The 21,888-nt window shown below is 45.6% G+C and overlaps 1 protein-coding gene across 7 annotated transcripts in view; it reads left to right on the forward strand.

The window, feature by feature from the left end:
* IL15RA (interleukin 15 receptor subunit alpha) overlaps positions 1-21,561 on the forward strand; it is a 37,377-nt gene extending 15,816 nt beyond the window's left edge. Inside the window, exons 2-8 of one of the 7 annotated variants that reach the window (XM_043479868.1) lie at positions 4,688-4,882; positions 6,656-6,748; positions 9,565-9,756; positions 10,321-10,353; positions 18,509-18,587; positions 20,705-20,929; positions 21,206-21,561. In XM_043479868.1, the coding sequence (XP_043335803.1) occupies positions 4,688-4,882; positions 6,656-6,748; positions 9,565-9,756; positions 10,321-10,353; positions 18,509-18,587; positions 20,705-20,888 (776 nt within the window). In that variant the 3' untranslated portion in view covers positions 20,889-20,929; positions 21,206-21,561. Of the gene's footprint in view, positions 1-4,687; positions 4,883-6,655; positions 6,749-9,564; positions 9,757-10,320; positions 10,354-18,508; positions 18,588-20,704 lie in introns of all 7 variants that reach the window. The other 6 variants (XM_043479867.1, XM_043479869.1, XM_043479870.1 and 3 more) reach the window with 6 other exon arrangements.
* Positions 21,562-21,888: the final 327 nt, after the last annotated feature.

Here is a 21,888-nt window from a genome sequence, read left to right on the forward strand (position 1 = left end):
CCACATAGCAGGCAGCTCTGCAGAATGACATACTAGCTCGGTGTCCTTACACTGTAGCAGTGATTCTTTGTGGCTCTTACTGACACGGTTGCCATGGCCTCAACTTTTTAAATCCCCTCGAGTGACAGGGCAAATGTTTTATTTCAGAGTGCCACAAACACTCAAAGCTGAAATCCACTGCCTAAATGGAGGAAAGGATTTCCAGATTTAGAAGATGTAGGACAATTTGCTGACACACAATCTCAAATCTGAAAACAACATAGAAACAGTGAAGACCAAAAAAAAAAAAGGTGACCAAGGAAAGATCAAGAGATTCAAAACATGATTTGAAATTGGAATCAGAGGATGGAGCTGAACTTGAGGACTACAAGGCAAATAAAAATGTTTGGGAAGGGATTCAGATGAGCAAGATGCAACCCAGACTTCAGATGGAGAGAGAGGAGGAGGAAGGAAGTATGCCTAAACAGCCAGATCGCTTCTCCCATGAACTCTTTTCACACAAGTTAATAGGAAAAAAAAAATTCTTTTTAGAAAACTGATACATTAAAATAATGATTATCTTATGATCTCATTGAAAAGGGGATGAAAATGCTGTGTCCACTATAGAATCACTGTAAGTAAAGACAGCATTGTCAGCATCAGGATGGAGTGACAAAGGACAGCAAGCTGGATATTAGAGTTTTTAAAATGTAATATTAGGGACCTCTCTTGTGGTCCAATGGCTAAGGCTTCATGCTCCTTGATTGGGGAACTAGATGCTATATGTGGTAACTGAGACCCAGTGCACCCTAAATAAGTACATAAATATTTTAAAAATCTAATATTAGATGTTGATGGGGTTTTAAAAGAAGAGTCAGGGTTGGATTAAGAATGAAAATCAAACAAGCTATTTTCCCTTCTGAGACTAGGAAGACCAAAGTAAAGCCTGGAGTGACTGACCCACTGGACTCAGGTGTGCTCAGGTGTGTTCAGGTATGAGGATGCTGACACCTTGGCAATACACCCTGAAGCAGGAGGGGAGGGTCTGACAGCTGACCCAGGGGTGGGCTGGCCTGTCTGCAGACTGCTGAGCACTTGACCGTAGACTGTTCCAACCACACTCTGAATTTGGAACTGGCTCCCTCTGATTTGATATCTAAAGAGGCCCTCCTAGCCAGCAGGATGTGGCAGAAGGGGTTCAGGAAGTGGTGACCCTGAGAGGTTGAGTACGTGTCCCACTGATTCTGGCAGTGATTCTCTGACATCTGCACCTAGGCTAGCAGCCGGGGAGTGTGGAAACCCAGAGAGCGCTTTCTGAAGGAGAAGATGGGCAAGCCCTGGGCAGAGGGTCAGGCAGGAAAGCAGAAAGCTAGGGCTCCACGCAGAGGCGGCATGGTGTTACAGTAAAAGCAATGAACACGTTTTGTCCTGTGGTTTCTGACTTCCTGTGGTGGGATATTTTTAAATCCCATCCCCTACTTTTTTATTATGAAGTATTTCATATATTTAAAACAGTATATAGTATATCTACATGACTGATATTCTGCCAGTCCTCATCATTGGTATGGCTTTTGATTTGTGGCCTGTGGTCACCCCACCAGGTCCAGGTTAATGCCAGCAGCTATTCTGATTGTTTGCTGTCTGAATCAGGCCACTGTCTGGTTGCTAGCTATTTTGATTGTTACTCCAGCATATATCGTGAAAAAAAAAAAAAACAACCCTGTGTAAACATCAGCAGAGGAAACAGAATTACAAAACATTTCAGAAGCATTTTTAATGGGTAAAGCATTTGCACCATTAAAAATCCAGAAAGCAAAAAAACAAATGAAAAAAAAAAATCCAGAAAGCGTGAAAAGGCAGCAATCTTACCTCTCAGCTACCTCACCTCCAGTGCGAATCGTTTCTTGTGTATACTTCTGCAGATTTTATGTATAAACAAAAAACTGGATCAATGTGTTGCTTCATTTCTCACTGAGGGTAGTGTATAATATACAGTGCTCTGTTCCTTTTCTTCCAAACCTAACAGTTTATCCTGGAAATCTCTCCACTTCAGTGCATAAACAACTTTCTTTTTTTTTTTTTCTAATTTCTATTGTAAAGAGCTGGGTAGGACTTCATGGTACAGTGGTGCTATAATCTCTGTTGTAATTTATTTATTCTCCTACTGACGACATACAGGGCAATTTACTGGCTATTATAATGGATAACGTTGTACACACTCACTTCATAAATACACCAGGAAGGCAAATCCTAGAGGTGGAACTGCTGAGTTCAAGGGTATGTGCATAAGTGTTGTAATAACGTTTCACAGGAATGCAGATATAGCTGTAAAATAAAATCCCTGAGAACAGAATTGCAGGATCAAAATGCATGGGTATTTAGATTGCAAGTATGTCTCCCTTGGGGCTGGTATAAGCAACATGCAAGTAATGGTGTAGTAACCAACTCCTGGCTCTGTTCCAACTTGGGAACTGAAATCACTGTCTTAGGTAGTTTTATTTTACATTTCCTTCATTATGACTGAGGTTGAGTATTTTTTAAATATAGTTAAAAACATTTGTATTTCCTTTTCTGTCAAGTTCCTGTTTATACTCTTTTCCTATTTTTCCTTGGGATTGGAAGTGTTTTGATTGACTTTCAGGAGCTCTTGACATGAGAGAAGTTAACCCTATGTGATAGAAAATGCAGTTTGTTTTTTTTTCCAGTTTGGTCATTTGTCTTCTGACTTACATGGAGTTTTGCCATGTGGGGAGGTTTTTCTTTTTTGGCAAGGCAATATTACTTTTGTCAACTTCAGTTACTCAGAGGACTGCATTAGTTCTGTGTTGACTCACTCAGCTGGGAAAAAAAAAAGAAAGTTATTTATGCACTGAAGTAACAAGGGCAGTGGTTTGTTTCAAGGCTACACAGCCTGGGGCAGGCTGTTCCTGAAAGGGGCCAGGAAGTAAATAATTTAGATCTCTGTTGCAACAATTCGGTCCTGCTGTTGCAGAGTGAAAGCCTCTATCTTCATAAATGAATGAGCAAGGCTGTGTGCTAATAAAACTTTATTGGCAAAAGTATATGGCAGGCTGGATTTGGCCCTTGGGCCCTAGTTTGCTGACCCCTGGCACAGGGGCAGTTAAGGTGCCTTCCTCCTCCAGTCTGTGAATCCAACTGGCGCTACATTCAGTCTTCCCCTCAGAGTCCCTCCCTGGCAGAAAGATTACTTCACTCCCTTCTCTTGCCTCCTGATGCTCCAGGGGCTCAGTGGAGACTTACTCATTTCTCATTTCCTAACCCGGAACCCAGAAGTCAGCTCCCCAGGCAGCTGTGGGCAGCCAGGCACCCAACCAACGAGCCACTCCACATAGACACACCCTTCAGTAACTGAGAAGGGAGCCTCCAGGACAATGGCAAATGCTATTGAGGAATTTCTCTCCGTGGGACTTTGCCTCCAGCATAGCCCACCCTCAGCTGCCTCGACTGCCTCACACATGCAAGGCTTGCCCTCAGAAATGAGTTCTCCCGTCTCTTCCATGCACAAGAAAACCTAATCATGTACTGAATTGATAAGGAAAAGAGCATTAAGAAATCATACAGTTGTTTCAAGTGGCTACAGGAAAATCTTGCTTTGAAACTTGAGCTGCAATAGACTCTTCCTGGCTTTGAGTGGGACTCAGTCTTAGAGGAGGCCACTTTGGAGGAAAGGTGGTAACCTGGCTGGGTCCTCACCTTGTAAGAACTGAGGACCCTTGTGAGGGAGGGCTTTCCCGAGGAAGTGGCATTGAACTAAGCTAGGAAGGGTGGGGTGGGGGGAGGCAGAGGGGCATGGTGAAGGCATGGGGGGTGGTGAGGGGTCAAAGGCTAGTGTGGCCAGGGGCAAGAATAGCTGGAGCGGCAGACGGGAACAGCAGAGCCTTCCTCAAGGCTCTGTGTCTTAAATACAGCTGTGGATGGACCCCACTATAGAGGAAAAGGGCACAGAACTCTGGGACTCAGGGGACTGTAGGGGTGAGGGAGGGCTTTCCTAAGGAAGTGACATTAAACTCAGCTTAGGAAAGATGGCAGTGGGCAACCAGGAAAGAGTGAAGTCATCAAATATGCATTTATAAAGATGCTGCTGGGGACTTCCTGGTGGTCCAGTGGTTAAGACTCCACATTCCCAATGCGGGGGGTGGGGGGGGGGGCGGGTTTCATCCCTGGTTGGGGAAGTAGATCCCACATACAGCAACTAAAGATCTCACATGCCACAACTAAAGATCCTGAATGCCACAACTAAGACCCGGTGCAGCCAAAGAAATAAATACATAAACTATTTAAAAAATGAAGATGATGCCATCTGCCTTGTGCAAATGGATTAAAGGTTTGTTAAAGGTAGCAACCTGGAGCCTTTTGCTGTTCAGGCAAGAGAGGCAGGGTAGAGAGAGACAGAGGTGGATATGTTTGAGAGATATGGAGGCTGGAGACTAACGGGGGTGGAGGGCAGGGAGAGGGGTCTCCACTGATGGCCCCCGAGGCTCGAATGATGCTCAATGGCTGGCTCTTAAAGCAAGATCCTGGACCACTTCCAGACGGTGGGCGCCCTTACTCGGCATCTTCCACATGCTTGAATCTGGGGGTGGATCCCTAGGGTCCCTCAGGTTTAAAGTGACTGACTTCCACCCGAGCCTCCCGCAGAGCAAGCTGCAATCTGCTCACATGTTCCCTCTCGTCTACACTTTTGTAGGCATCACCTGCCCGACTCCCACATCTGTGGAGCATGCAGACATCCGGGTCAAGAATTACAGCATCAACTCCAGGGAGCGGTATGTTTGTAATTCTGGCTTCAAGCGTAAAGCTGGGACCTCCAGCCTGACCCAGTGTGTGTTTAACGAGACCGCGAAAGTCGCCCACTGGACCACTCCCAACCTCAAGTGCATCAGTAAGTGGCCGTCCCAGCACTGTCCCTCCACCCCTTTTGCCACGGCCACGCAGAGAGCAGACCGCAGTACGGGCAGCTGATGAGGGAGCCTAGACGTCTGGGTTGAGGACTGAGGCTAAATAAACCAATGCGCCTCTAAACACACCTCAAAGAGGGGGAACTATGTGGGCTCTGGGGGTCACACAGTTCTGGGTTCAAATCCTGACTCTGCCACATAACCATCCATGAGACCTTGGGCAAGGGCCTCAATGTCTTGGATCTCTTGGTTCCTCATCAAGAAAATGGGCCTGATTCATCAGGGCCTTTCAACATGGGGGGTTGTAAGAGGAGTAAACAAACTCTGGTAAATATTAACTATTATTACCATCAGTGCTTTAGATCACAGAAGCAAGAACTGGGCTACAGACAGAGATGTTTGCTCACAGCACCTTGCTCCCTGGCGGGCTGCCCGATTCCTCCCCAGGGGACAGCCCACAGGGAAATCACTGCCCTTCCTCCTGTTGGCACCTGCCCTGAGAGAAGTGGAGAGACCCATGGAGCAGAGACCTCCTGGTCCAGACATCATCTGGGATCCAGCCGGAGCTCCAGACCAAGAATGAGGAGACATCTATGGAACTGCCCCACCTTTAAAGAGAAAAAAAATCCACAGCTGGAAAACCATGCCGGGAGAAGTCAAAGAATCTTAGAGTGGAAGCCAGCAGTGTTATTTTCAGGAAGACTAAGCCCTGTACTCTAGAGAAGGAAGGAGCATAGCCTTCCAAGAGAAGGATGAGTTAAATAGTTACTGAACACATGGTGTGTGTCCAGGTGGGATACGATCTCACGTAACATTTGTGGACAGTCTCAGCTTCTCTCCGGGGAAAGCAGACAAACAGGGTTGTTCAAGAGCAGATTCATGGCGGGAGGACTCCTTGAAAAGCCAGTCTTCCTATTGAATCTGTAGTGTTGAGATCACCCTGTGCCCCTGTCCCGCCACCGCGTGGCCACCGTGCAAGGGCTCAGAGGCCAGACAAGCCTTCTGCTTGTAGCAGAGGCATCGCTGGGCTGGGAACAGGGTGCCCACCGCATGGACCGTTGGGACCATGGGAACGGGCTGGGTGAGGCCAGGTCTGAGCAGTAACTTTGGGGAGAGCACAGCTGTCTTCCTCAGTCTAGCCCGGGGACCCACTGGAACTGTAGTCCAGGGGCAAAATTCAGGGCTTCCTACTGTAGAGAAAGCGGGCATTTCCTCAATGTTCCAGTTCCTCTGGGTGAATGAATCAAGGATGTTGAACTGAACAGGGTGGGTTGCAGGGTGGGGTAGGGGGAATGAAAGATGGGGGTGAGCCTAGAATCATAGAGGTTTAGAACCGAAGACTGGGGGAACCTTTAAGTCTTAGCCCCCAAAGCCCCACCTTTTACTACTAACCACTCCTTCCATGATCCCCAGCAACCTGTGCCAAAAACAATCCATTGAGTAATCGTTTGTTTTCTCATGGAAAAGCCAGCATTAAAAAGCTGAGTTGATATCATTGCCATCATTGTAGCCAAAGACAAGACACTTGCCACTGAACTTGTGCAGTCTGTTTGCTCTGCGAACTGCGGACCAACAGCTGTTTATCTCCTGTGTGTCTGGCTAGGCCTGGGTGGCCAAATGTGTCCACTTTAAATTATAAACATATTGTTTATTTAAATTATACACTTATTATTATTCTTTTATCTACATCCAGTCCTGAAGCCACCCCAGCTTCCGCCCTCGGGATCATAAATGCCGTGTGGTTATCCTCTCTCTAGGAGACCCCTCCCTGAGTCACCAAAGGCCACCCTCCACAGCAGCGCCGACAGGGTTGACCCCAGAGCCAGAGAGCCCCACCCCCTCCGGAAAAGGTAGGAATGCCGCAGACCCTCTCAGGACCCCCATTCCCGGCTGCCCTGGGTCCACAGAGAGCCTGCAGATCCGTGGGCCACTGCCGGGGTTCCACCGCAAACACCCCTTATTCACGTCAAGGATAAGAGTTGACATTAGCTTCATTGTCTCTTTTCAACCAAAGTTGCCTGACAGCCAGGCTTCACGGGTGCACAATTCACAATGGTTTAAAATCCACTCTTACTAGGCCGGATCACACCTCGTTTCAGATGCATAGCTTCAAGAATGAGGGGGGTGGGGAACAGGGGGCTGAGGTCCTGCCCACCTTGCATATCAGCCTTCCTGGGCCTCATGGGCACTGGCAGAAAACCCGACCCTCCTGGATCGGAGACGGAGGACTCTCTTACTTGGTACTGCAGGCAGCAGGGCCACTGGCAGATTTCATCAAGTCCCTCGTCCCCACGTGCCTTAAACAGGCCTAAGCGGGTGCCTGTGTGGGTGGCGGACATCCCTGGAGAGGAGGGAGCCTGAGCAGAAGCCTGTTGTTTTACTGTTGGTGTGAACACATCTGCCCTGTGCTCCAGGGGGAGGTACTGTCTCCACCTGCCAAGGCCATCTAAGCATCCTGGAAAAGATGGCGCCTCCGCTGGCAAGATGTGCAGAACTGGGAGAGACCGAGGCATACCATCTCCCAACAACCCTACCCATGGTTGTTTTGGTACAGACACTTGCACAAAGCTGCCAGGGTTCTGCATTTTGACCGAGTCTTAGGCAAACTCTACCTTGGTTTCCTCTGCTCTGTTAAGAAAATCTGAGCTCTTGGATGCAAAATATCCTGGGAAGACTTGCCCTGTGTCTTCTGACACCCTCTCTTGACCCCTGATTCTCTGTGGCCCGTTACCCAGTGTGAGGTTTTTATTTATTTTTCATTTATTTTGGCTGTGCTGGGTCTTTGTTGATGCTTAGGCTTTTCTCTAGCTGCGGCGAGCAAGGGCTATGCTCGAGTTGTGGTGCATGGGTTTCTCATTGCTGTGGCTTCTCTTGCTGCGGCAGCACAGGCTCCAGGCACCCAGGCTTCAGAAGTTGCAGCTCGTGGATCAGGAGTTGTGGCTCCAGGGCTCTAGCGCGCTGACTCACTAGTTGTGGCATCTCGGTTTAGTTGCCCTGCAGCATGTGGGAGCTTCCTGGGCTGGGGATCAAACCTGCGTCTCCTGCGTCGGCAGGTGGCTTCTTTACCACTGAGCCATCAGGGAAGCCTCAGGGCCAGGCTTCTCCTGGCCCCGTCTCCTCCTTTCCCTCTAGGCGCAGCCATCCCACGGTGGTTGACAGCGTTTCTCGGGCCGCCTCCCTCGAGATCCAGTTCTTAAGTGAGGATGCTCACTGTATCTTCTGGAACTCTGGGTGGTCTGGGGAGCGCCTAGTTACTGGAGTTCCAGAAGCTCTCCTGGGACCCTCAGGGGGACACGGCTGAGAACCATCGCTGAAGGGAAGGTGGCGGGGTGGAGTAAGGGTTTCCTCCCAGTTACTGAGCTGATGACAAATGGAAGGAAGAGGCTGGGGTTCCCACAACCTCTTTGACCCAAGTCACAGCTGGCTCGAGGGACCTCCCTCAGCCTGGCTTTCGTGCCCCAAGCATTTGGCAGATTTCAGCCGCGCAGGGAAATCTCCAGTGTGAGCGTAACCTCCAGGGTGGGTGCTGGGGCCAGGGGCATCTCATGGGCCTGCCCCGGGTCAGGGGGAGCATGGTCTGCAGAGCGCCTGGGCCCTACGAGGTGCTGACAGAGGGTGAAAGGGCATGATGACTCCTCTGGCGCACGGGCCTGGGAGAGCGTGGGGCAGAGGCTCTAACAGGGGGCCGGATAGCCCAGGATGTGTGATCACAGCTTCTGCTCCAGGGCTGGGCTCATCAGGACTGTATTATCACACTGGAAGACCCACTCACCACGGAAACAGAACAGCAGGGTTGTGCTACTGCACCCTACGGGTTGTGGCAGCTGCTGGCCAGTGAGGGATGGGAGGTCAAGGACCTCAACGCATGGCAGGTGGCTCAGCCTCCTCCCAGAGATGGGCGCTGAGCCAAGACACATCTCTCAGGTCCACTTTCTAAAGGTCAGATGGGCTGAATCCCAGGTTCCCCTTATTTCAAAAGTTTTGTGCCAGTATGAAAAAAGTAAACCAAAATTAGCATCCTGATGTCTTTGGCAAGTACCGTTCCACTCTTCTTAATTATTTTTGTTCATTTATTTTTTGGTTGCACTGGTTTTTTGTCGCTGTGCGAGGGCTCTCTCTAGTTGCAGTGCTCAGGCTTCTCACTGCCGTGGCTTCTCTTATTGCAGAGCGTGGGTTCAGTAGTTGAGGCTGGTGGGCTCTGGAGCACAGCCTCAGCAGTTGTGGTACACTGGCTTCGTTGCTCCACAGCATGAGGGATCTTCCCAGACTAGGGGTCGAACCACCTCTTCGCTGCATTGGCAGGTGGATACTTGTCCTATGGACAACCAGGGAAATCCTCAGTTCCACTTGTTTGTCTGAGCTGGATCTCCTGGTAACCACTTCTCCAGTGCCTGATTCTACTCAGATCTTTGAGATCGTTAGCTTATGTGGCCCATGATAAATAGTCATAAATCCGCTAGTGCCCATAAAAGCCTCTTGGCCATTCAGAACGGACGAAGATGTCACCCACTCAAGGGCTCTTCCCCCAGAGCTGTGGAGGAGTTTTCTGGGAGAGGACTGGCCGGGGTGGGCTCACGGGAGAAGGTGTTGGTCCATTCTCTTCTGCAGCTGAGAAAAGACACTGTTCTCAATGTTTTCATTGTCCATGTCTTGCACTCCCCTGCAGAGCCAGATCTTACTTCCAAGTCAGACACCAAAGTGGCCACAAGGCCAGCTACTGGACCAGGCTCCAGGTTGCCATCCACAGCTTCTCCTGTGGGAACCACAGGGGTAGTCAGTAAGGAGACCACCTACGTCCCAGCTCAGACAGCAGCCAAGGCTCCGGAACACACACACCCGGCCTTGCAGGACACGCCCGGTTAGTGCTGGCTTTGCCTGCTGGAGGAGAGTGCAGCTCCCGGGGGCTGCTTCTGAGACGCGGACGCAGATCCAGAGTAGGCCGATCCCATCACACCATTCAATCCAAAATCGGGACGACTGTGTGACCCTCTGCCTCCTGCTCTCTGCCACAGCCTTCTCCCTCCAGCCTGTGTTCTATGCTCCACCCTGCTTCAGCCGGAAGAGAACTGTCTCCCCCCATATTAAGCTGCATGGCAAAGCCTTTGCTGCGAATCTGACTAAGATCTGCCTCCTCCTGACACGGGAGGAGGAAGCTTTCTGCCGTCTGGAATCACGGTGCGAGGGATGGGGGCACGCTCGCTGGGTAATCTGCATGTTCTGTAAATGCGCCTCTGATTCCTAAGCATGGCTCAGCATGGAAACAAATGATCCTGGTTCGGTGCTAAAGTGAGTCTGATTTTGCCGGTTGTGAATCTCTCAGGGCTTTAAGATGAGCGCCAAACCGTCCAGGAGTTCTCCTGCTTAGAGAAATTAGTGCCTTCAGGACCATGGCAATAACTGAGCTGTACTCTCTTCCCTGCAGGTGCATATCAGTACAATCCCAGAGTTGTGACCGGTGAGTATTCTCCTTGGTCCTTTGTAATTATATTTTATCTGCATCAAGTGGTGGTGTCTGTGTTCAGGGGATCTCAGTGCCGAGGTGCTGGTCGGTCCTGACTATGCCTGCTCGTCCAGCGTGGTCACCAACAGCTGCCCCTTTCACTCTCAGAAGGGTCTCCGTGTAGATGGGTTACATGACTGCGCTGTTTACAGTGTGTGCAGAATTCTAGGTTGGCTATTTATCTTAATGTTGGTGGGTTCTCACTGTCAGGCGATTGGTACAGAAGCCAGGGTTGGTGCATCCCAGGGCCCCCTCGTGCAGCTGTTCAGGCCTACTAAGTGGGGGCTAGACTGTCACTCAGGACCCACTGGAAAACCAAATAACATCATTAAATGATTTTCTGCCATGAGACGCATTTATCTTTCACAGGGAGTTAGCACTATATACTCAACAGCAAGAAGTTCGTGTTCTTGGTATAAAAGGCATCTTTACAGAAGACACATGACTTTAAGGCTGGGAGAGAGAGAAAGTCCTAGAGAGTATAAGGAGGAAAATGGAAAAGTGCTTGCAAGAATGAAAGAAAAAGAGTAAGGGAAGAGAGATAGGAAAAAGGAGAGGGGAGGAAACAGAAGCAGGGAGAAATGCAAGGAAACAGAAGCAAGGAGAAATGCAAGTTTTCAATGAGGAAAAAAAAACACTATAATTTCAATGCAGGCAAAAATTAATTTCTAATTTCTATTCACACATTTCCCAGCTAGAGAATGATTCAAGTTTTTGTAGTCATATTTTATCTGCATCAAGTGTATTCTGGGAAAAAACCAAGTGGCTTTGGTCGTTTCTGCATTTAATTGATTAGAATGGTTTTAGGAACGATGGAAACATATGCCAATGCAAGATATTTTTAAAAGGCTCTCTGGAGAGTGTTTTCATGGAAAAACTGTGGCATTTAATGACAATGATGTTGAAACAAAAGTATGTTTATCATTTAAGAGGTGGCCAATAAATAAGAGAGCTGACCAAATTTTTCTCCTTGTGTCATGTATTACATTAATTTTTCTACAGACTTTTACATTTTTTAAGTCATTTTCTTGAACTGTTAATATTCTCCCAGGGCTTAACAATTAAAAGTTACAAAAGGCTGTAGGTAAAAAGCCCATCTCTGACTGAAAGTCCCCTTGCAGGCAGGCAGGAACTCCTGCTACCAGATTTCAGGGTATCCTTCAGAGAGAGTCAATCTATAAATAGCATGTAGAAGATACATGATATAGTTAAGCATACTATTTTCACTATTCTGCACCTTGTCTTCACCTAATGGTATATCTTGGAAATTTTTTCATATCAATAGATAAAAAAACCACCTCATTCTTTCCAACAGCTCAGGATATTCTATTATATGGGTTTGACACAATTTATCTAGCCAAAACCCCTACTGGGCCTTGGGGTTCCTTAGATTCTTGGGCTACATAACAAAGGAGGACTAATTGGAAAACCTTGTATCACTTTGCATATGTGCAAGTATGGTGGTGGTGCTGGTTTAGTCACTAGGCCATGTCTGACTTTTGTGACCCCATGGACAGTAGCCCACCAGGCTCCTCTGTCCATGAGATTTCCCAGGCAAGAATACTGGACTGGGTTGCCATTTCCTCCTCCACAGGATCTTCCCAACCCAGAGACTGAACCCCCAGTCTCTTGTATCTCCTGCATTGGCAGGTGGATTCTTTACCACTGAGCCACCTGGGAAGCCCATGTACAAGTATATCTGAAAGAAAAAATCCTATAAAATTTCAGGGCCATTTTTTTCCAATGTGGATTTGCAAACTATTTTATTATGAGAGCTAATCTGTACTTTTTTCCAGTTTATGACTTTTCACTAGATTAAAAGACACTCCTTGGAAGGAAAGTTATGACCAACCTAGACAGCATATTAAAAAGCAGAAACATTGCTTTGTCAACAAAGGTCCGTCTAGTCAAGGCTATGGTTTTTCTAGTGGTCATGTATGGATGTGAGAGTTGGACTATAAAGAAAGCTGAGTGCCGAAGAATTGATGCTTTTGAACTGTTGTGTTGGAGAAGACTCTTGAGAGTCCCTTGGACTGCAAGGAGATCCAACCAGTCCATTCTAAAGCTCAGTCCTGGGTGTTCATTGGAAGGACTGATGCTGAAGCTGAAACTCCAATATTTTGGCCACCTGATGCGAAAAGCTGACTCATTTGAAAAGACCCTGATGCTGGGAAAGATTGAGGGCAGGAGGAGAAAGGGACAACAGAGGATGAGATGGTTGGATGGCATCACCGACTCGATGGTCATGGGTTTGGGTAGACTCCGGCAGTTGGTGATGGACAGGGAGGCCTGGCGTGCTGTGGTTCCTGGGGTTGCAAAGAGTCAAACATGACTGAGCGACTGAACTGAACTGGATTAAAATATCAAAAATTCTCTCCTTTATTCTAAAATGCCAGATAATAAACATGAACTGAACACCTACAATAGATAAAGATAGTTCTGTGCAAGGAACTGTGGAAATACAGAGATTTAAAAAACTTTAAATCTTTTATGTGGCATGAATAAGATTTTTTTCTTCCAGACTGCTTAGTGTAAACATGTTAACACTAACTATAAGACAGGCCAAATCAGCAAAGACATGAAAATAAGATCCATTTAAGTTTTATCAGCTAAGGAGATAGGAGTTAAAACTAAAACCCTGCTAGGGTGGTCTAGAAACACTTAGTGATGGATAGTTTCTCTAAAGTATGTCTGTTACACACAATTCCAGCCATCTGGGAGCTAGGAGTGTGTCCCGTTGGGTACAAGAAGCAGAGGCACTCATGACACCTCGGGCATTGGTAGGGGCTCCAATTTCTGCAGGGATAAGCCACTGATTGATCGTCTTTGGAAGATGATATAAATAATGCTTTACCATAGCAGTTGCTCAGCAGATATTAATGTAATGTTTTAATCAGTTCACTGGTATTACCAATATCAGTTCTAAAATAAATTATGTAAGTGATTATCATGACTTTTATGTATTTAAAGATTTTTTTTTTGATGTGGACCATTTTTAAAGTCTTTATTGAATTTGTTACAATATTGCTTCTGTTTTATGTTTTGGGTTTTTGGCCCCCAGGTATGTGGGGTCTTAGCCCCCCAACCAGTGATTGAACCTGCACCCCTTGTACTGGAAGGGGAAGTCTTAACCCCTGGACTGCCAGGGAAGTCTCTTTCACAACTTTTAAAAAGTAGCTCTTTTAGTGCAGCAAAATGGTAAATAGTAGATGTTGCATAAGTGAGTGAGAAGATACTCATTGGAGTTTGAGGGCTCTAACATTATGATATATATTGAGGGAAATGGTCCTCATTTCACTGTCTTCTATATCTATGCACTCACTTGGCAGCCTTTTTTTTTTTTTTTAATCAATAACCTTATTCAGTTATTCCAATGTCTGTCTCTGCTCCTTACCTAGGCTATTTTTGAAGATTCCTGGTTGTGAAATAAAAGGATAGAATGTCAGCTATGACAGCATTTACACTGCCATGTCCATTTAGTACACCCGAGGGGAAGGGTTCATCTTTCAGACTGTATTATACCTTCATCTTTCAGAACAGAAGTACATCTGCCGTAGTTTACATGCTCAGCCTTTAAAGGGAGCTATCTATATCATATCATTTGTCTGTTCAAACGATACAAATTGAGCTCCTATCTTGTGCCAGACGTGGTCCTAAGCTGCAACAACATGCAGATTTCTCATTAAAAAGCAAATGGCACTTTACATGTCCTTCAGCTGCAGTTCAGTTCAGTCGCTCAGTTGTGTCCAACTCCTTGTGACCCCATGGACTGCAGCATGCCAAGCTTCCTTGTCCTTCACTATCTCTTAGAGATTGCTCAAATTCATGTCCATTGAATCGGTGACACTATCCAACCATCTCATCCTCTGTCATCCCCTTCTCCTCCAACCTTCAACCTTTCCCAATATCAGTGTCTTTTCCAATGAGTTGACTCTTCTCATTAGGTGGCCAAAGTACTGGAGCTTCAGCTTCAACATCAATTCTTCCAATGAATATTCAGGGTTGATTTCCTTTAGGATTGACTGGTTTGATCTCCTTGCAATCCAAAGGACTCTGAAGAGTCTTCTCCAACACCACAGTTCAAAAGCATCAGTTCTTCAGCACTCAGCTTTTTTTATGGTCCAGTTCTCACATCCACACATGACTACTGGAAAAACCATAGCTTTGACTAGAAAGACTTTGTCAGCAAAGTGATATCTCTGCTTTTCAATATGCTGTCTAGGTTGGTCATAGCTTTTCTTCCAAGGAGCAACACTTTTTAATTTCATAGCTGCAGTCACCATCCACAGTAATTGTCAGGCCCAAGAAAATAATGCCTGTCACTGTTTCCATTTTTTCCCCATCTATTTGCCACGAAGTTATGGGACCAGATGCCATGATCTTAGTTTTTGGAATGGTGAGTTTTAAGCAAGCTTTTTCACTTTCCTCTTTCACCGTCATCAAGAGGTTCTTTAGTTCCTCTTTACTTTCTGCCATAAGGGTGGTGCTATCTGCATATCTGAGGTTATTGATATTTCTCCTGGCAATCTTGATTCCAGCTTGTGCTTCATCCAGCCTAGCATTTTGCATGATGTACTTAGCGTATAAGTTAAATAAGCAGGGTGACAGTATACAGCCTTGATGTGCTCCTTTTCCTATTTGGAACCAGTCTGTTCCATGTCTGGTTCTAACTGTTGCTTCTGGACCTGCATATAGGTTTCTCAGGAGACAGGTAAGGTGGTCCAGTATTTCCATCTCTTTAAGAATTTTTCACAGTTTGTTGTGATCCACATGGTCAAAGGCTTTGGCGTAGTCAATAAAGCAGAAGTAGATGTTGTTCTGAAATTCTCTTGCTTTTTCTATGATCCAATGGATGCTGGCAATCAGATCTCTGGTTCCTCTGCCTTTTCTAAATCCAACTTGTACATCTAGAAGTTCTCAGTTCATGTACTGCTGAAACCCAGCTTGCAAGATTTTGAGCATTACCTTGCTAGCATGTGAAATGAATGCAATTGTGCAGTAGTTTGAACATTCTTTGGCATTGCCCTTCTTTGGGATTGGAATGAAAACTGACCTTTTCCAGTTCTTTAGCTTGCAGAAGATTAATGGTTTAATTCCATCAATTAAGTATTTATTGATTACCCACTCTGAACCCAGCATTTCCTATGTGCTCAGTACAGGAAGACACAAAAGAGAAACCATTGCCAGGGAATAAGGAGTTGACGTTCTCATTTCAGAACTGCCTTCAGCGAATGCAGGCACACAGCATGTCAGATACCCTACCCTCTGACAGCTAATTTGCAGGGACTGTCAAGAAATGATGATTTCCTGGATCTGCACAGATAACACTTTTAAAAAACTGAAGTATAGTTGATTTACAACATCACGTTAGTTTCAGATGTGCAGTATTTTTGCAGATTATACTCCATTCATGCTATTACAAGATAATTGTAAGTCCTTCTGCTGTACAGTATACCCTTATTGCTCATCTATTTTATGTATGGTGGTTTATATCTGCTAATCCCCTGTCTCTAATTTGCCCCTCTCCCTTCCGTCTTAAGTAACCACAAGTTTGTTTTCTCTGTGTCTGTTCCTGTTTTACATATACATTCATTTGTATTGTTTGTTAGATTCCACATATAAGTGATATCATACAGTATTTCTCTTTCTCTGACCTATTTCACTGAGCATAATATACTGTAGGCCCATCCACACTGCTGCAAATGATAGAATTTCATTCTTTTTAATGGCTGAGCAATATTACATTGTACGTAAACACCACCTCTTTATCCATTCATCTCTTCATGGACAATGGGTCGTTTCCATGTCTTGACTTGGAAGATGGTGCTGCTATGAACACTGGGGTGCACATATCTTTTCAAATTAGTATTACCTGTAGACTTGTTGATGGTGGCCATTCTGACTGGCATGAGGTACCTCACTGTGGTTACAGAGGACTCCTTCACCCACATGGAACACAGTCCACCAGCCACCTCGGCTGTCTTCTCCACTGTAGACCCAACATCACCATAGGCTGAAGGCAAGGCAGGGGCTCCTGGCCCTTCTGGTCTCCTGTGCAACAATCTTTCTTCTCCTTCCTCTCTCAAGCTAATCCTCCTCCCTTCTCTGTCTCATCAAATCTCTCTTCCTTTTTCTCCAACCCATGCACCCTGCTAGGAAACACAAAAGGGTGGAAACCATGGCAGTCAATGCATTAATCCATTCTTTTGGCGATTCTGGTTTCAATTTCTTCACTAAATTTGGTGATTCTTGTTTCAATTTCTTTCCTACATTTGCCTGGAAGTAACTGGGGAAGGTACCAAGTGTCTGAGTTCCAGGGGCTGAATTTAGATTGCTTTGTTATATCATTGGCTCAGGACCGCTCTTTGCACTTGAGTCTGAGTCGCAGCTTCTATTCTCAGTAAGAAACAGGAAGCAGCGTTGTGAAAGTGGAACTAGAGTTAACATCAGCTCGCCTTTTCCAATAAATCTCTCCGTGAACAGTAAATGCATGCCAACCTGATTAGTCAATGTGAAGGAATAGTTTCCTGGAGGGTACAACATCTCTGCTAAGAAATTTGTCTTTTAGTCATAATGATGATTAATGTTAAATCTAGAAACTCAAGAGCAACGTTCACTAATTTCTCATGTTTTCTCTTACCTCTTTTGGAATAGCTTTTCTAAGTTTTTCTAAGTTTTATTTACTTAGGTAAATAAAAGTAGTCTTGTTTTTGTAAATTTAGTGTCTCTTCTGATTAGAGCGTCATTGCAAAAAGATCGGGGTGGGGGGGAAAAGCAAACTTTTTAAAAAAGAAAATAAAGTTATCTACAAGCCCAGAGAATTACTTAATACTTGGCATATATTCGTCAAGACTATTTTGTGTATATGGACACACACATGGCTTACTGGAAATTGTTTTATTCATTTTTATCTCAACCAGATTTTTCACTTAAGACTTTGTAGACATCTTTCTGTGTTAACAAATGTAGATTTCAAAGTTTTGAAAAGCTGAATAATAGTCCATTGTACGGGTATGCCACATTTCATTTAACTGTCTACTGATAAGAGATTTAGATTAACCTTTTAAAATTTATTTTAAACAGTGCTTTAGTGACTACTCCTGTGTATGCATTTCCATTTTCTTAGAATACATTTCTAGAAGTGAAATTAGAGTCAAAAGGAATGGTCTTCTCTCCAGTTTCCGTTACATGTTGCCCGTTTCCTCTCCTATCCTGCAGAAATCTGGGTATGTTTCCTCATCTTATCTCTAGCTGTTTTTGAGGACAGTTCTAGTTTAAGGCCAAGTCCTTGCACACACGAGTGTGACTGTGTCTAGGCGCAGGTCTGAAAAGCTCAACATGCCTCAATATGCCTCCTGGGCCACAGTGAGACTCCTGGGTCCGCAGTTGTTCAGGTTGTCATCTTAAAATTTTTTAAATTTAGTTTATTTTTGGCTGTGATGTATCTTCATTACTGTGTGGACCTTTCTCTAGTTGCAGTGCTCTGGCTTCTCGTTGCAGTGGCTTTCCCCCTCATGGAGCATGGGCTCTAGGGCCTGAGGGCTTCAGTAGTCGTGACGGCCTCTAGAGCACAGACTCAGTAGTTGTGGTACTTGGGCTCAGGTGCTCTGCAGCAAGTGGGATGTTCCCAGACCAAGGATCAAACCCATGTCTCCTGCATTAGCAAGTGAATTCTTTACCTCTGAGTCACCAGGGAAGCCCCAGGTTGTCATCTTAGACGCAGGGCACGTTGGTGATTTTTGCAGGGAGATTTCACAATATTAAGGCAAACTGGCCAAATCTGCTGGGAGCTTCTGATTGATACAAGTGTTTTAAAAATAGTACTGTTTCACCTGCCCCTGGGCCCAGCCCTCTTGCTTCCACATGAAGGTCCCACCCTCCCTAACAACTCCCAAACCACCACTGTGGCTGTGTTGGTGGGAAAGGAGGGTCCTCTCTGCCCTGATGTAGAACAGACAGAACAGCGTGGATCTCAGGATCTGTTAGTAACTGTGAGCTGGTTGGGAAGACATCTGGATCTCTCTGCAGAAGCGTAAACTGTACAGGATTTTCAGGCTCGGAAACACTGGGACTTTGAGCAGGATGCCAGCTCATTCTGCTTTCTTTCCAGCAGCCGTCACCATACCTGTCACCGTGCTCTTTGTAGCGTGCCTGCTGTTTCTTCTGGTACGTTGCCGCCTGAGGTCAAGGTGAGTAGCACAGGAGACCCACGCTGGACAGGATGCTTCCTCCCCCAAGAGCAGGGCTGCATCTGATGACCCAGGTCTGCCCTTGCCAAGGAAGACCCTGTCCTGGCTGGAGGTGTGGGTGCTCCCACCCACTCTGTACTGGGCAAAAGGAGTGTCCAGGCCAAGTGGTCACTGAGTCAGGCCTTTTCCCTTCACTGTCCAAAGGCAGCCTGCAGGTCACTGGTCAGAATCCGGGCAGCCAGAAATCAGTGGACGGCATGGGGCCAATTCACCAAAAGCCAATTCAGAAGGAAAGAATGTGCCAAGTAACCGATCTGATGGACGTGCAACTTGTATGATATATTTACTGATTGTTCTTCTTGAATGTACTTGTTAAATACGGACACACGTCCCCATAAATAGGCTCATATGTGTTGGCCTTGGCATTTCTAATACTAGAAATTCTATATTTCAGCATTGCTGGCAAGACTGTTTCTGCCACTTGCTGAAATTTCAGCTTTTATTTTTCTAATCTTTAGGCATTTTTACCATTCCTTCATAAAAGCCTCAAATAGCATATTAGCCTTGACTCTGTACTTCCATCAGCTGGTAGCCAGTATTTTACCATTCCATAGTGATATGGCTGTTCCAGACATATCAGGTGTGTTGAAACTAAACTTTTAATCACTAGTCACAAAAATTTCTTCCTAAATATTATATCAATATAAAGATTATACCATTCTTCGAGCCTAACTTTGACAAAATGAATATTCCATGAAATGGCACTGCAAAGCCAAAATGGAAAACAGCCATCAAAATATTCACACACATCTTCAAAAGTTATTAATATCACCCTAACCAAAAAGAAATGCCGTAAACTTCATAGTCTAGAAATCAAGAAAAGAAGGCTGATATTTTACTTAAAAATTCATCAAAAAATCCCCCTAAATGCTAAAATATTTGCGAAATAGAAAATTACTTTTAAAAGGATTTTAAGAATACCATTACAGTTAAATAATTTCTACATAAAATGCATTTAGAATTATTCTTAGGAGATGTAATTAGAATATATTCATTGACGATATTAAAAAAGAATAAATACACAATCTTTTTAAAGAAGACATTAAAAATATGTTCTTAAAAAGAATTTGTAAATTTGATAAGTATGGCCAATAAATATGCTCCTAAAAGGAATATATCAAAATACTGACTGTATTTATGGTAGTACTCATGAATGTATCTTTAAGAACTGGTAAACATGATATAAACATTGCTACTTGGCCGTGTGGTGAGCTGATTCTTTCCGTAAGCTGATTAATTTGCAAATGGGTTATTAGGTAGATTAGTGATTCAACAAATTGGGTTTTAGAAAATTGTTTTTATAAACTGGCCTAGAGTTCTGATTTATAGTTTAGGCCTCACTCCAAGGAGCTCAGGTGTTGACTCTACAGTGTCCTGAAAATTGCTTCTTCTCAGGAGGCAGACTGTGTAATCCACAGGTCCGAATTCTCAGCACCTAAACACTCACCCAGTGACAGGTGGGGAGGCGTGGGATTAAGATTCTCTGCATCCCCTACTCCTGGCTTCTCAAGAACTAATTAAACTGATTATGTATTTAACACTTACTAAATAAATGTCAGGGCTTCCCTGGTGGCTCAGATGGTAAAGTCTCTGCGTACAACGCGGGAGACCTCAGTTCAATCCCTGGGTCAGGAAGACCCCCTGGAGAAGGAAATGGCAACCCACTCCAGTACCCTTGCCTGGAAAATCCAATGGACAGCGGAGCCCTGTAGGCTATAGCCCATGGGGTCGCAGAGAGTCGGACATGACTGAGTGAGTTTTATAACCATTACATTAGTTTTATCAGGACAGTCAGTGCTGGCTTGGCCAGGCTCCTCATCACTCACTCCTCCCATGGCACCTGACACTGGAACCACTGCCTTTCGGCAGGGGGTTGGCAAGGTGGGGGGAGCTGCCCCCACAGTGCTGGTAAAACTTGGTGGACAAAGGGGTGAAAGCCAAAATAAGATCTAAAGACCACCTGTGAGTGGAAGTAGTCTAGGTGCTCTCCATCAGAGTGTCCGAAAGGAACTCTTTGTTGACACAATCTCTCCTTTGGCAATTATTCTGCTTTCTAGGCAAGCCCACCAGCCACCCGGTGTTGAGATGGAGAGCATGGAGAGTGTGCCGATGACCACGGGGGCAGATGCCAGAGGGGAGGACACGGAAATCCACCTGCATGGCCTAGGAGGCTCTGGGGACGCCGAGGCCAGCAGAGGCCTCAGTGAAGGCCCAGCTCTTCTCCAGCCAGAGAGGACCTAGGGAAGACTTGGGGCGTTGGCCCCAGGGGATAGCCCCCGAGGGTGAGGAAACATCCATGCATCATTTTACCGACTGCCCAGCTCAAGCACCACCCTTACCAGTGGGTTCTCTGGGCTCAGGACAGATGCCCGCTGTCTGCCTGCCTTGCCTGTCCGCTCTGGGCGTAAGGCCCAGTTCTCAAAGTCCCAGCCGACAATGGTTACCTGGGAGGGAGTGAAGCCCTCAGGGTTTCCTATCAGGGCTTTTATTTCATCGTGACATTTATTCAGGACAGCTTGTCCACGGGATTCAATCCCATTCCTCATCCTAATCTGCAGGTCACAAAGAAAAGAAACACACCCGAGGCTCCACGTGAACTACAAGACTCCTCCCGGATTGGGAGGTGTTAACAAGGATGACACCAGCGTTTCAGCTTGTAAAACCTTCTCTCGGCCAGGTGCTCTGCGTGCATGGAAAAGGAGCAGGGAGAGACTGTGCCTCGTGGATCCTCTAGATTTAAGGATTCAGAAAGAAGAAAACTTAACTTGCTGACGTTTTTCTATAGATGTGCATTTATATTTATATCCTTGTCTTTTATATCTGCATATTACAAGATTTGTATTTTGAAATTGTTCCTTGTACAAACAATATAAAATGTCTATTTTCAATATATATATAAAAAAAAACGATTGCACTGTAAGAATCACTGATAAGAAATGTACCACAAAGAAGAAAAGGAGATCAGGAATGCAGAGTCCCACATGACTGAGGTCAGCTTTTCTCTCTGAAAGGAGGAAAAAAGCCTTGCCTGCTGCCGAGTCAGACGGTGGCTTTGGAGAATTTCTGGTAGCGTTTCCACGTGAGAAGCACGTGTGTGTCTGCTGCACATGCTGTCCCTCTGTTGTTTTCTTTCCTTCTTTGATGTTTATGTTTGTTTATGAAATCATGGGCCTTGTCCCAGCTCTTCATTTTACAGATGGGAAAACTGAGACCTAGAGAAGTGACTTGCCCATTTGCTCAT

Source organism: Cervus canadensis, chromosome 10 (genome assembly GCF_019320065.1).
Source record: "Cervus canadensis isolate Bull #8, Minnesota chromosome 10, ASM1932006v1, whole genome shotgun sequence".
In the NCBI taxonomy this organism is placed as follows: domain Eukaryota; kingdom Metazoa; phylum Chordata; class Mammalia; order Artiodactyla; family Cervidae; genus Cervus; species Cervus canadensis.